Genomic DNA, 14,103 nt, shown 5'->3' with positions numbered 1-14,103 from the left:
TGTGTGCTCTAGTGGATGAGGGGGCCCTGGACTGGAAGCCAGGAGACCTATGCTCTCAGCCCGGCTTTGTTCCATCTTGCTGGGGAAGCGCCTCTGTTGCTCAGTTTCCCTATCTGTAAAACGTGGGCGAGACTTGCCCTGCTTTGAGAGCTATAAACTAAAAGCACCGAGTGTTGCTGTTCGGACTTCGGGATTCAAGGCCTTGCTGGTGTGGGCCCAGGTGAAGAGAAAGAAAAAACAGAGCAGAACCGGGGAGAGAAGTTTTTAAAGCTATACTTGTCTGAGGTATAAAAAGCCAAGCTGATGCCTTTTGGCACGTGCGGGAAGAGGACCAGGCTGATTTATCTTCTAAAGGCGTGAAAGGGTTTCACAGTGAAAAACGCATTCAGATCTACAGTAGACTGGTAAGCGAGTTCCGATTAAAGCTGGTTTCCCCTTCGGTGAAGGTCTTTATCCGCGTACCTGGAGTTTCATTAAGTGTCTTTTTAGGAGAGAAGAAAATCAACACTAACCAAATTCTGTTTATGCTTTTATGATGGACTAGCACACGCCAGAGGAAGTAAAAATGCCTGACTCCAGTTAATACAGTCAAGTGCCTGTAGGAAACAAAATTCCTGCTTTAAAACTAATGAGTCCTCAGGATCACACTACAAATAAAGGTCTCTGATCCAAATCCCATCTGCCTTTCATGCTCGACAGTGTTAATATCTCCAGATTTTCAGGGACTAATTTAGCAGTAATGCACTTCCCAGAGCAGAGCTGTGGAAATATCAATACTATGGCTTAATATCCCTTATTACAATCACTCCCCTAAATTATGGAGTATCACGTGGAAATACATCAGCACAGACGCACCCACACATGTAAATGTTATTCACATGTCAATATATTATAGCTTCGCATTTGCAATGCTGAAGCTTAGGCTCAGTTGACATTGCCATTATAAATTATATACCTTTTTGAACACACTTATGTACTAGAAAATGTATGACGTTTCCTACTCATCATCTTAGAGGCTTCGTCAGCTCCTAAATACCCTTTTGGACTTGTGTGATTAGCTCTTCTGATTAACGTGTGAGTAGTGGAAGTCTGGTGTGGTGTGGGTTTTTTTTTTTTTTTTACTGCTGAGATCCACAATGCTGTTTTACACCTCTATTCACAGGCATTTCTAGGCGCGCGACATAAAAATTGAAAGTTACGTTACATCTACCTGCAAATTTGGCCCTTGCCACTTCTTTGTCTATTGTAGATTACTCTGTAGGTCCCTTATAAATGCTCCTCTTTTCTCCGGCCCTACCAATGACAGAGCTATTTAAGGATTTAATTAAATTCTAATAATTAGGACTTCTGATCTCAATCTCAAACACTTCATCCAGCTTTATAAATATTCTCATTTCCCAGATAGCAGAGAAGATGAGGCAGACCGTTAAATAACTTACTCAGGGCAACGCAGTTGAGCCAGTGCCGGACTAGAACCCATATATCTCACCCTACTGACTGGACAGTAGCGCCTCCCTGTTTTAAAGTCAAATGCAACTTAAGACATCCCTCACACAGGATTTGGCGGGCCAGAAGCATATTTAATCCAAGACTAATTCTGTTCAGTCGGTACCCAGGTTGCTAATCACATGTAGTAAAAGCAAATTAATGGGCTACTAAAATGCCATTAACGTTTAAAACATCCAGAAAGTGGAAAAAACACAAACTTCGGACTTATTATTTTCCAGAATGTTCATTGCTACGATGCCTGGGAATTCTGTAACTGGAGGGCAGCCCTGTTGAATATTCATGAGGCAAGAGGTAACTCTTCCATGACTGATTTGCAGACTGTTAAGTGCTAGCCAATTAAAAAAAAAGTTCTCTCTTCTAGACTAGGTTCTTCCGTGCTGCAATGGTCATGTATGGCCAGTAGGGTGAGCTGCAGCGTGCAGCATCATTTTAGGTAGCAAAAAAGGAACCAATAATGGGGGCGGAGGGGAGGGGGAGTGGAAGACAGTGGACAAGATTTTAACCCCTTCAGAGCCTGATTATGAATGCCAGGAAGTTTGTTGCTTTCTTTTAAAGTCAAACAGCGATTGGGCACACTTCATAAAGCAAACTGTAGCCCTCCGAGGAGGAAATCCCAGCCCTGCATATGGGATACAAAATCCACCTCTGTTATCTGCCAACACATCCAAATCAGAGGGTCTGGATAGTTACTGGATCAAAAGCTATTCTAGTGTTGCCATCTGAAAGAGCGGAATGTGGGCAAAATAAAAATTCAATAACAATGCTCAGAACAGGCGGGGGTTAAAATTCCCTCTGTCACATGGCCAAGACACACGCTTGATGACTAAATAAAACCGAACGCTAAAACCTGGAAGTTATCCATTTGTCAGGTCTTCTCTTTCCGGTTTCCCACATGATCTCCCTCAGGGCTTGTGTACACTTAAAATGCTACAGTGGCATGGCTAAACCACACCGCTAAAGCACTTCAGTGTAGACACTACCTACACCGATAGGAGGGGTTCTCCCATCAGTGTAGATAATCCACCTTGGTTTAACAACACTGCTCAGGGGTGTGGATTTTTCACACATGTCTGAGTGACAAAGCTGGGTTGGCTGAACTTTTTAGCATAGGCCAGACCTCATCCCCTACTGCCCCTGCACGTAATAGCATTAAGAAGTTTAATCTTGCTGCAGGGACCTAGGGTGACCAGACAGCAAGTGTGAAAAATCGGGACGGGGTGGGGGGTAATAGGCGCCTATATAAGACAAAGCCCCAAGTATCAGGACTGTTCCTATAAAATCAGGACATCTGGTCACCTTAACGGATGCTCAAATCAACCTTTCCATATTTGTTTGGGGTATTTCTTGTTTTCAATACAAAAAAAAAAGAAGACAAGAAATTTGTAACTGCAGCCTTTGTTTGCCAAGCTAATTAACTAAATATCCAGGGCAGCTCTGTAACTGGAAAAGGTTCGTTCCAACCAAATTAATGTCCTGATATGTTCCTGCTGGTCCATTCCTAAACATAGGGGTGAAGCAAGAGGATATAGGGCCCATATGGCCAAAAGTCTCAGGGCATCATAATAAAAAAAAACAAAAACCAACCCTCAATAGCTATACTTCATCTTTCCACAAGCACAGATTGCGCCTCCATCTCCATTCCTCAGCTGAATTCCTGGCTCAGTTTCCCCTCTCCTGTTCTTTCCCCAAATCTGCCTTCCTCCTAATCTTCCCATTCCCGCAGTTTCTTCCCCAGAGCTCTTCTGTTTTGCAACCTTTCACACCGTCCCCTAAAGCCAGTGTATACCCTGCCTCTCAAGTGGGTAGCAGTTCCACAGAACAGCTGCCCGACAGGGGAAGCTCACATCAGCCCTGCTAAGAGACCGTGAAACCCTGCAAAGCAGAAGATTCCCATGGGATATAAACAAGTAAAACCAAGGGATTTTATTCTTCAGTTTATGACACATTAAGGACACCAATGAAGGGCAAAAAAAAGAGTTCGAGGCAAACTAAATGGCTCAAACGGTCTTCTAATAATTTCATATTTCTATCCACTAATAAATTAAGCCTCACAACACCCTTAATAGGCATTATTCTCATTTTACAGATTTATCTTCATAAATGATCTGGAGGATGGTGTGGATTGCACTCTCAGCAAATTTGCGGACGATACTAAACTGGGAGGAGTGGTAGATACGCTGGAGGGGAGGGATAGGATACAGAAGGACCTAGACAAATTGGAGGATTGGGCCAAAAGAAATCTGATGAGGTTCAATAAGGATAAGTGCAGGGTCCTGCACTTAGGACGGAAGAATCCAATGCACCGCTACAGACTAGGGACCGAATGGCTAGGCAGCAGTTCTGCGGAAAAGGACCTAGGGGTGACAGTGGACGAGAAGCTGGATATGAGTCAGCAGTGTGCCCTTGTTGCCAAGAAGGCCAATGGCATTTTGGGATGTATAAGTAGGGGCATAGCGAGCAGATCGAGGGACGTGATCGTCCCCCTCTATTCGACATTGGTGAGGCCTCATCTGGAGTACTGTGTCCAGTTTTGCGCCCCACACTACAAGAAGGATGTGGATAAATTGGAGAGAGTCCAGCGAAGGGCAACAAAAATGATTAGGGGTCTAGAACACATGACTTATGAGGAGAGGCTGAGGGAGCTGGGATTGTTTAGCCTGCAGAAGAGAAGAATGAGGGGGGATTTGATAGCTGCTTTCAACTACCTGAAAGGGGGTTCCAAAGAGGATGGCTCTAGACTGTTCTGAATGGTAGCAGATGACAGAACGAGGAGTAATGGCCTCAAGTTGCAGTGGGGGAGGTTTAGATTGGATATTAGGAAAAACTTTTTCACTAAGAGGGTGGTGAAACACTGGAATGCGTTGCCTAGGGAGGTGGTGGAATCTCCTTCCTTGGAAGTTTTTAAGGTCAGGCTTGACAAAGCCCTGGCTGGGATGATTTAACTGGGAATTGGTCCTGCTTCGAGCAGGGGGTTGGACTAGATGACCTTCAGGGGTCCCTTCCAACCCTGATATTCTATGATTCTATGAGACTGAGGCACGAGGGGGTGGGGGGGACTTGCTCAAGGTCAGACGGAGGGGGTATGTCTACACTGCGATGAAAAAAAGCCGCACCAAGCCTTGGGTTGCAGGGCTATCAAATTGCAGTGTAGATGTTTGGGTTTGCACTGCAGCCCAGAGGCCCCACAAAATGGGGGGGAGAGAAGGGTCCCAGAGCCTAGGCTTCAGCCCAAGCCCGAACATCTACATTGCAACTTCATAGGCCTGCAGCTCAAGTCACCTGATACCAGGCTGGCCATGGGTCTTTTATTGCAGCGTAGAGGTATCCTGAGGCAGCGGGAGAGTCGGGTACAGAACTCAAATCTCCTGACTCCTGACCCAGTACACAGATTGTGTTCACTTCCCTTGAACCAAACTGCATTTTTCAGATTCAGCTCATGAGACCTTGCTTACATCTGTTTTTCCTTCCCCCTCTTGCTCACTGACTCACCACCACCTGCCTATGACCTATTTGGCATTCAGCACTCGCCCCCACCTTCACAGAAGAGCCCAGTCAAACAAGTACTAGCCCCTGCATGGCTACCCAGAATGCCCGCATACTCGAGGATTTGGATTCCCCCGACTGGAAAGGGTAGGAGGCCAGTGATTCTGACAGCGCGTGAAAAGGATCCCTCTGGAGAGCGACACTTCTGAGAGCCAGCACAAAACTAGAGACACACTTGACTCGTCAACAGGTCCCATATGGCTTCCCACACCTCATCAACAAGCAGCTCGTCTATGGATGCTGGCTTGGTTTGTCTTTTGGAAGAGGGTTCTATGGGAAAGGGGGTGAAAATGGGATTTTGGGAGGGGATTCCAGGTTTACTGTCACAAATTTCCATTGTTTCCTTCTTCCGCACCATCTTCAGGAACAATGGTTCTGCAGGCCAAAGTATGCCTTGAGTTACATCCATGCAATGCCCCCGTTGTCAGTGTTTTGCCCTTAGCAGACACCTTCTTGGCTTAAAAGGGTTTGCTCAGGCATTAACTGGCTCTCCAATCAGAACTTAGTAAACAATTCTGATAACGCATAAGGAAGAGAATCCAGTTTGCTCTCCCATACGGTGTTGGCTTGGCAAGGCTTCCAGGAATCAAAACCAACCTATCCCTTAATAAAGCGATAAGTATGACTGAACACATATCGGAATCGGCTTTGTTACATAAGGTGTCATACTATGGGTACATACAGCACCTAGCGTCAGGTCATCTGTAGGTACTACAGTAATACAAACTATTCCATAGTCACTTTTCAGTGTGGAACCAAACTTAGCCTTCAACAGGATGGGCTAGAAACATAAAGCAACAGGGGTCATGGGAGAGACCAGACAAAAACATCTCCCCCTGGAAGCAGAGCACACATGCCCAGTCCCTTTGAGAATTTCAAGTTGGCTTGAGCTAGAAGTGGGTCAAACCCAAAACTCTAGATCTGAGCACCCGGAAGCTTGGAAAATGCTGGGACTCAGGATTTAAACTCTGCATCTTGGCCCACTCCTAAACGGGCCACAAGGGTTATGGGAATAAAGGGCCCTGGTTTTCCTACTACTAATTCATAGATACTAAGGTCAGAAGGGACCATTATGATCATCTCGTCTGACCTCCTGCACAATGCAGGCCACAGAATTTCACCCACCCACTCCTGCGAAAAACCTCTCACCTTCCGTGGGGCAGGGACTCAACATTACACAATTCCTCCATCTTCTGGAGGCAGAGCTCTGAAATTTGTTAAGAACTAGCTCAGAGCCTTGTTGTTCTCTTTCAAAGTCCTAAGCACTCTCACTCCATCAGCTTTTACATAGTAGTAGGTAAAGGCTCAGGTGATGATCTATGTGGTCTTCACCCCCAGAGGGGCAATTCCTTCAGTGCTCTTCTATTCAACAAGAGCACACTATAGTGCCTGGGCCACATATTCATCTACGCGTACTGCAGTCACCCTTGATATTTCTTTATAAAGGGAAAACAGCAGTGCCTTCCTATTACACACACAGGTTCAGAAGACGCACCGAGGGCTCATTTGAAAAGGCTCTCTGTCCCTCTGAAGCTGCATGCCAGGTAATTTAGAGCTTCCCCTAACAATTTGAGTGGCTGGCGTGAATAGATCCGTGAAAGCCAAAGGATTTGTTCATATTGAACTTACTGCGATTCCCCAAACTGCTGTATATTTAGCATTTTTATGGACATTTTTAAGTCTTCTGTTTCCCCGCGTATCCCCTGCTCTTTAAGCAGTCATGAATCCTTCCCCATCTCCTACATGGAGAGGATTAAAAAAAAAAAAAAGCCAAAAGCCCGGCTATACGTAGAAAGAGGAATCACACAGACATGGGGCGGAAACTATCAAACTCTACTGGACATTGTGATTTGACCTGCAGTAGCACCAGGAGAGCCAGGCATAGAGCAGGATCCCGTTGTGCCTGGTGCTGTACAAACCAGAGAGCAACAACAAAATAGACAGTCCATGCCAGAGGCGCCGACTTTGTCCTTTCCCAGGGGGTGCTCCACCACTGCTCCACCCTAGGTCCTGCCCCCACCCCTCCTCTTCCCACCCCCACCCCGTCCATTCCAGCCCCTGCCCTCACTCCTCCCCCTTCCCCCCAGCACCTCCTGCACACTGCTAAACAGCTGATCCACAGCAGGCAGGAGGTGTTGGGGGGGAGGTGCTGATTGACAGGTCCCACTGGGAGGCAGGAGGCCCTGGAGGGTGGGGGAGGAGCTGATGGGGGGGTGGCGATTGGGTGTTGAGCTCCCACCATTGGGTGCCTGCCCCAAACAGCCTACAATCTAGTCCTTTCCACTTCAGTTGGATTACCAGCCACCAGTGAGTGGTCAATGAAGCACTTTGGACTCACGTGCTAAATTCAGATGCAAAGCTTAGGTGGGATTTGGACCCTGGTTAGGACATAAAGACGAGGGTTGCGATTTTTTTAAAACCCTCCTCATTGTCTTCGTTCTGTTCCTACTACAGTCGATGGGAGCTGTATCATTGAGTAGGTCTATGCTATCATCACGGAGTGCGTTGCAGCTTGCGTAGAAAACACCCAAACTAGCTTTAATCAAGACAGCTTGGGTACTGGAGCACTGAAGCCACGGCAGCATGGGCTAGCCACCCGAGTGATTACCCAAAGCTCCAGACAGATTTGTACAGCTCACACTGAAGCCTGCCTTACCATGACTTCACTGCTCTGGTACGCAAGCTAAACTAGCTCACATACAGCTAAATATACCCTAGGACTTCACCCAATAGCAGAATTTTGGCCAAGACGGAGCGCTTTTGAGAGGCCCATCATCAAACTCCTCGGCCTTGCCATCTTTGGGGGTGTTCTTTGAGGCCCAGCTTTTGGTATCCAGTGATTGCAGTAGAAATTGAGTTTTCATTAAAAAACAGAAGACAACAGAGAGCTTCTAGCTCTCATGGTTACGGAGAAACCTGGGGGCACCCCATGCTCAAAAACACAAAAGTCAAATAAAACCCTATATATATATTTTTTTTTAAAGTCTCATGATTTTGTTGGGGCCTGGTATGTGATTTTTGAACACTTGATACCTTATGGACTACCTTATGCCAGCTTAACTGCACCACACAGAAGGGCCGGTTAAACATAGGCATGCCTGATTAAAAGAGGTCCCTTGTATATGAAACCTTTCCGAGCACATCAGTCTATTTTCTTCTACAGGTAGTTGCCTGCCTCTAAAATGTATGCGTGGTAACGTATGGTTCAGATCACGTAGTATTTATACACATGCATTTATATAGAGAGAGTGTGTAAAGCTACATGGCAGATCAGTGTTTGAAAGGATACCAACAGGAGGGATCTTACTGCAAAAATATTTACAGCGTATTGTCTTTACACAGATTAATTTGCACAAAGTGTAATGCACACAGCCAGGGCCCCCCCAAAAAAAACCACACTCAAACTTGCAGGAAGCAAAGCCATATAGCTGACAAAAGGAGCTGTCAGAAATGTTGATCTTAAAGCTTGCTTTTTTTTTTTTTTAATGTTAAAGAACATATGCCTTGTGTATGTTTTATTTTTCCATTAATTAACACATACACACACACACACCCTGGACTTTACAAAATGTTCTAACACAGGTTTTTGGGTTTTTTTTAAGTCTTTCCATGTTATGACATTTCAAGGTTTGTAGCCGGCACTTGTGTTTACAAAGGAGAGGAATTCCAGGCATGGTGATAGAATAGATATTTTAACAAAAAGTTATAAATATTGTCAATGTGGTACTTTTTTCCTTGAGTTTTCAAACACATCATAAATCTAGGCTAGGTTTCTGTGTCTGAACCCTGCTTCCAACTGCACTCGAACCTTCTGGCATGAAGGCAAAGAGAGTATTTTTTTAAATATATAAATAAAACTTAGTAAAATCACTGTGCACTCCATTAATTCAGGAACACTCCCTCTTTGGCTTCAAAGGGGATCTTTTTCTTTACAGTACAGATAGTGTTTTTGCTGCTTTAATGATTTGCTACTTGCACTTGTCATAACTACATGGACCAAGTATGCGATACCAGGGAGCAGCGGTTAGGGAAACACAAAGTTCCGTCTCCCGTCCAACCCCGCGCCAATTCACTTCAATAGGTTTGAGGCTTTACATAGAAAACTAGTTCATAAATCTAACATGGGAAGCCTTTGTAGAGCACCAGTTAGTTAATGAAAGATGCTGCGCGCATGCCCCCACTATACATACCTCATGCATGAACCCAGTGAACATTCAGTGACCCGTAAAGCAGTGCGGAGTTGAGTCAAAATAAATAGGGTTGATACAGAGAAAATGTTACACATTTAATCTAAATAAGTATTTACACTAGAAGATTAGTGGCCTGAAAAGACTTTCCACACAGTTACTTACTGAATCCTCTTATGGAACACAACGGATCCTAATTTTTAAGCAATGCTTTGCCCAAATTCTCTTTATCAACATAATTTTCCACCCGGCTTTTCCACAGGGACGAAGACTGGGTTTGTAGTTAAGGCACTGGATTGGGATTCTGGTGATCTGGACTCGGTTCCTAGCTGGGACCTTCTTTATAACCTTGGGCACATCTCTCTGCACCTCAGTCCCGCATCTGGGGCTAACAATCCTTGCTTTCTCCCAATTTTGGCCTGTTTCATCTATTTAGACTAAGTGCTTCAGGGCAAGAAAGGTCTCTTAGAACACACTTGTACAGCACCCAGCACTGGCCAAAAGTTTCCATCTAAAAACTTTTCTTTTTAAAATGGAAAACTGGGTTTCCAACACAAATTATATATGTATATTTTTTAAGAAAAATGTCTGCTTTCAGCTAAAAAAAAAATTTTTAAACCAACAAGCCGAAATTTTCCACCTGGATGGGGGGAGGGAGAACACCATTTTCCAGCCTAACCTAGCACAATGGGGCTCCCAATTTCATTTGGAACAACAACATAGATAACAACAGCAGGTGCAAATCCTATTATTGAGGCATCCACCCCAGTGGTTTTCAACCTTTTCTCACTGGCAGACCCCTAAACATTTTTGAATGGAGGTGCACACCCCTTTGGAAATCTCAGTCTGCAGACCGCCAGGGGTCCACAGACCATCGGTTGAAAAACCACTTATCTACCCTAAGTACCTGATTTGAGAGAGCACTCAGGTCCTTAGAAGTCTGAGTGCTTTCTATCTGACTTGATTAGAAGGGGATTATCGTCTTGGTATGTAAGTGCTGACCCCACTCTAGGATTTGCACCAGCAATTCACTGAGAGCACAATAGGGGAGCACTTAATTGTGGGAACACCTATGTAGAGCGCAGTGGTGAAAATCTGGCTCAGCATGCACAGCTTTAATAACGATCCTTGCCTTTCTCCAACGCCTTTCACTTAAGGATCTCAAAGCACATTACAAACGTGAGTAGACTAACCCCGCATCCCTTCTACCTGACATAAGTAGGGTTTTTTTTATTACCCCAATTTTACAGATGGGGAAACAAACACGGAGGGAAGCTACTTGTCCCTGCCCTGACATGGAACACACTACACTGAGTGCTCTCTTCTCCTTACGCCTTCCCCCCACCCCCCCAATTCCTTCCTTTATATATTTATTCCTAGATTCCCTTGCAGTACCATGAAATGGCCTGTTGCCGCTCTCTGAGACCACTGGTTCCTGAGGCACTCAAGCTGCTGCAGACAATTCAATGCAGGGAAAATGCTCTTAAGAGCAGGGAGAGAGGAGACAGAAAGAGCAGAGAAAACTTTGGGGGTGGGAGGCAGAGACTAAGTTGACTCATGACCTGCATGGATTTTCGCTGCCAACCCTCCTTACATCCATTTCCACAAAGGAAATATCGCAAGAGAAGATGGCATGTATGTATAAAAATATATGCCCGTGCATACAGAATGCTTCCTATACATCCCAGTCCTCTCCAGAAAAAAGATATGCCTTCCCTGTATTCTAAGCAGAGAGCACTTAGCCAAAAAAATAAGGGAGTACCCGTCATCGTGAGGCGTAGAAACACCCGTCTTTTCGGTGATCGTGAATTAAGCGGATGCGGCTTGCCCTCTGAATCACACAACTTACCCAATATTCAGCGACAACTTGCACAAGTTGGCTTGAACACATTAGTATGCCAGATCCTCACTCCACATTCAACAGCTCTGGGAATTTCAGGCAGTCCATATTAGAGGCCAACAGGTTTCGTTGGCTTCCGGCATTAAAAGCTTTAACTGCCTGAAACGTCACAGAGCATTGCTCATCCTCTTTGAAAAGGGTAGTCAGTAGAAACCTTTCAGAGCACTAAAACCTTATACGGAGGTTCCCCAAGAGCTGCTTGTGGCATACAAAATCCTGACTGTTTCTTAGAACCAGACTCCGTCCCTCCAGGGCCATTATTTCAATGCTCTGGGTTTCTAATATGGCCATCGATCAATTAATTGACTTTCTAAATGTTCCTTCACGTGCTCCGGGACACGTGGGTAAAGCATTCCAAAAACAACGGAGTCCAAGGAGAGGAATACTTGGGACGTCTCCAGCACTTGGCCTTGGAACGCTCAGCCAAAAGCACTTTATGGAGGTTTGCTATTAGCACTCCATTTGGCAGCTAGGAAAAAAAAAAAAACCTGAGGCCCAGGAAGGTTGAGCCTCTTTCCTAGGTCACACAGCAGTGACAGGGAACAAAACCTACCCAGTCTCTAGTCCCCTGGTCTAACCAATGGAGCCCACTGTATGTTAATGAGGTACAATTAGAAGACTATGGAAGTACATCAGAGCACTTCAAAGCACTGTACAGAGAAGTATGATAATCCCATATTATGAATAGGCAAATTTAGGCACAAAGAGACTTGTCCAAGGTCACAAAGCAAACTGGAGTCAGGGCTGGCGATTCCCAGGCCCTCATTTGAACCACCAGCCACTGCTGTCTCCTTAATAAATTCTCTCGGGTTAATAACCCTTCCCCAAACGGGGGGGGGGGGGGGAGGGGTCACATTTACAGAGTCACGTAGGCACCTGAAGATACAGCAACGGAATTTACAAAAGCACCGAAGCGAGCTAGGTTCCTAGCATAAAGCCTCTAAATTCCTTTTGGAAATCTGGCCCTGTTCTACAAACCAAGCTAAAACCCTGAAGCGGCATTAAAAAAAAAAAAAAGAGCGAACAGTTGATGAGAACAAGAGCACTCGGAAGCATTTTTGCCCCCACCCTTTTTAAACTGCGTGAACTTCTCCCATCAAAAAAAAAAAAAAAAAAAATCTAATTTTGAGCCCTTTTATGTGTTCTAATCCTCTCGTCTTTTTCTAATTTTGAACACAGCTGTCTGCTGTACTTTCGCGAATGACGCCAGATGCTGGGTTCATCAACCAAACCCACGAAAACAATGGTTTGAAAGCAATTAGAAGCACCGAGGCTGCACTGAGGCTCATATTAAAATGTGATAACACCGTTCTAGTGGGAATTGTGATGCTGCAGCATTTCTGACATTTCTGGGCTGCCAGACAGACAGGATGCCTTGGAAGCGGGCCCTGATCGAGGAGGTAACATACTGGAATTTCTATCTGGAGCAAATGAAGAATTAGCTGAGTGGGAATGCTCACATGGATTTATTGTTTTAAATTATAGCCCCAGCACCCGTCTTCCTGGAATGCTAGCGGATCCTTGTGTTTGCACACACGTACCACAGTAATCATTGAAATAAAGACACACACACACTATTATAAATTTGTATTCTGGTAGCACTAAAGGATCTGGCTCCGGGATCAGAACCCTACTGTATTAAGTATTCCACAGATACGTAAAGATAGGAGTGAGAGACAAGGGGACCAGTTCAATTAAAAAGGAGACTTTTCAGTTACAATTCCACTGGATATGCAGAAGCATCCACCTACTCCTGTTGCTCTCAACTTGAAGGTACCATTGGTATTAAGATCGTTATTAGTGATAAGGTAGCGCCTCTTGGTCACATTATGCTACGACACATAAGAGACAGTCACTGCCCTGAAGGGCTTAAAAATCTAAAAAAGACCTGAGAGTGGGAAAACAGAAGCACCCAACAGGGAAGTGACATGCCCAAGGTCACACAGCAGAGCTGGGAATAGAACTCAAGCATCCTGGCTCCCAGTCCCATGCCCTATCCACTAAGGCCATGCTGTTTCTCCAAGGCAAACGTTCTCTGGAGGTCACTTAACATTTGCACAAGCCAGTCTTGGGCCTGCCCATGGTGTGTGTAGACCAGGCACCTAGGCCAGCACCATACGTGGCTGGAGACCTGTCCCCTGAATCCCGGGAGAAAAGCAGTGCTGATTGCTCCCAAAGCCCCTCCCACAACTTTGCCACCCCCTCCTAACTGCTCCATACGCGGAATGGCTAAGGCTCCCCACCTGCTCATCTTGCACTGGGGCCCAATCAAACCGATGACAAGCCCTGCCCCTCAGAATGGATAAGCTGCACTCACCTTGGGGCAGAAATTCCAAGTGGTACCTGCAAGACAAGAAAAGAGAACAGGCATAAACATACTGCACCCCATATTTTTCATAGTGATATTATTAGGATATGGTTATAGCAGAATGATGATGCATTTTATGCAAGACAAGTCATGTGAGGGGTCATTGGCGAAGTTACGATTTGCTGAATAAGGTTATCCTATTGGAATGCATGTTCCATTTTTGTATCTGAAGTTATGAATATTGACTATGTGTCTGTATTTCAAATGTAGTTACACCGGGGTAATGCCCACTAGACAAGATGCTTTCAGTCTATATAGTGGGTGGGTGGCCTATTCAGGGCAATGAGCCATTAGGGAAAGCAATAGGCCTTAGGAGAAGCTTATCTCCCACCTGGTGAGCCTTCCTGAGAATGCTCCAGACAGCCTGTGTGTGATGGCTGCTGTGACTCTACAAGGACATGTGACCAGGCCACATGATGCTGGACTCCATCTTGGGATGTCAGTATTTTTCCACAGACTGGTCTGGGAACCAAGCTTTGGACCAAAGGGTTCCCGCCATATGCAAAAGCTATATAAAAGACAGGGAGTGACATCATCTGGGGTTCTTCACTCTGCACACAAGAAGACACCTGAAAACACCTGAGGAACAAAGACTG

At 45.3% G+C, this 14,103-nt stretch overlaps 1 protein-coding gene across 1 annotated transcript in view; it reads right to left on the bottom strand.

Annotated features, from left to right (window-relative positions):
* SKAP1 (src kinase associated phosphoprotein 1) overlaps positions 1 to 14,103 on the bottom strand; it is a 227,848-nt gene that overhangs the window by 186,071 nt on the left and 27,674 nt on the right. Inside the window, exon 3 of the mRNA XM_077806224.1 lies at positions 13,457 to 13,482. Within this exon, the coding sequence (XP_077662350.1) occupies positions 13,457 to 13,482 (26 nt within the window). The remainder of the gene's footprint in view (positions 1 to 13,456; positions 13,483 to 14,103) is intronic.

The sequence above is a fragment of the Eretmochelys imbricata genome, chromosome 27 (assembly GCF_965152235.1).
Source record: "Eretmochelys imbricata isolate rEreImb1 chromosome 27, rEreImb1.hap1, whole genome shotgun sequence".
Taxonomy (NCBI): Eukaryota; Metazoa; Chordata; order Testudines; family Cheloniidae; genus Eretmochelys; species Eretmochelys imbricata.
This window is presented reverse-complemented; position numbering and strand designations above follow the sequence as displayed.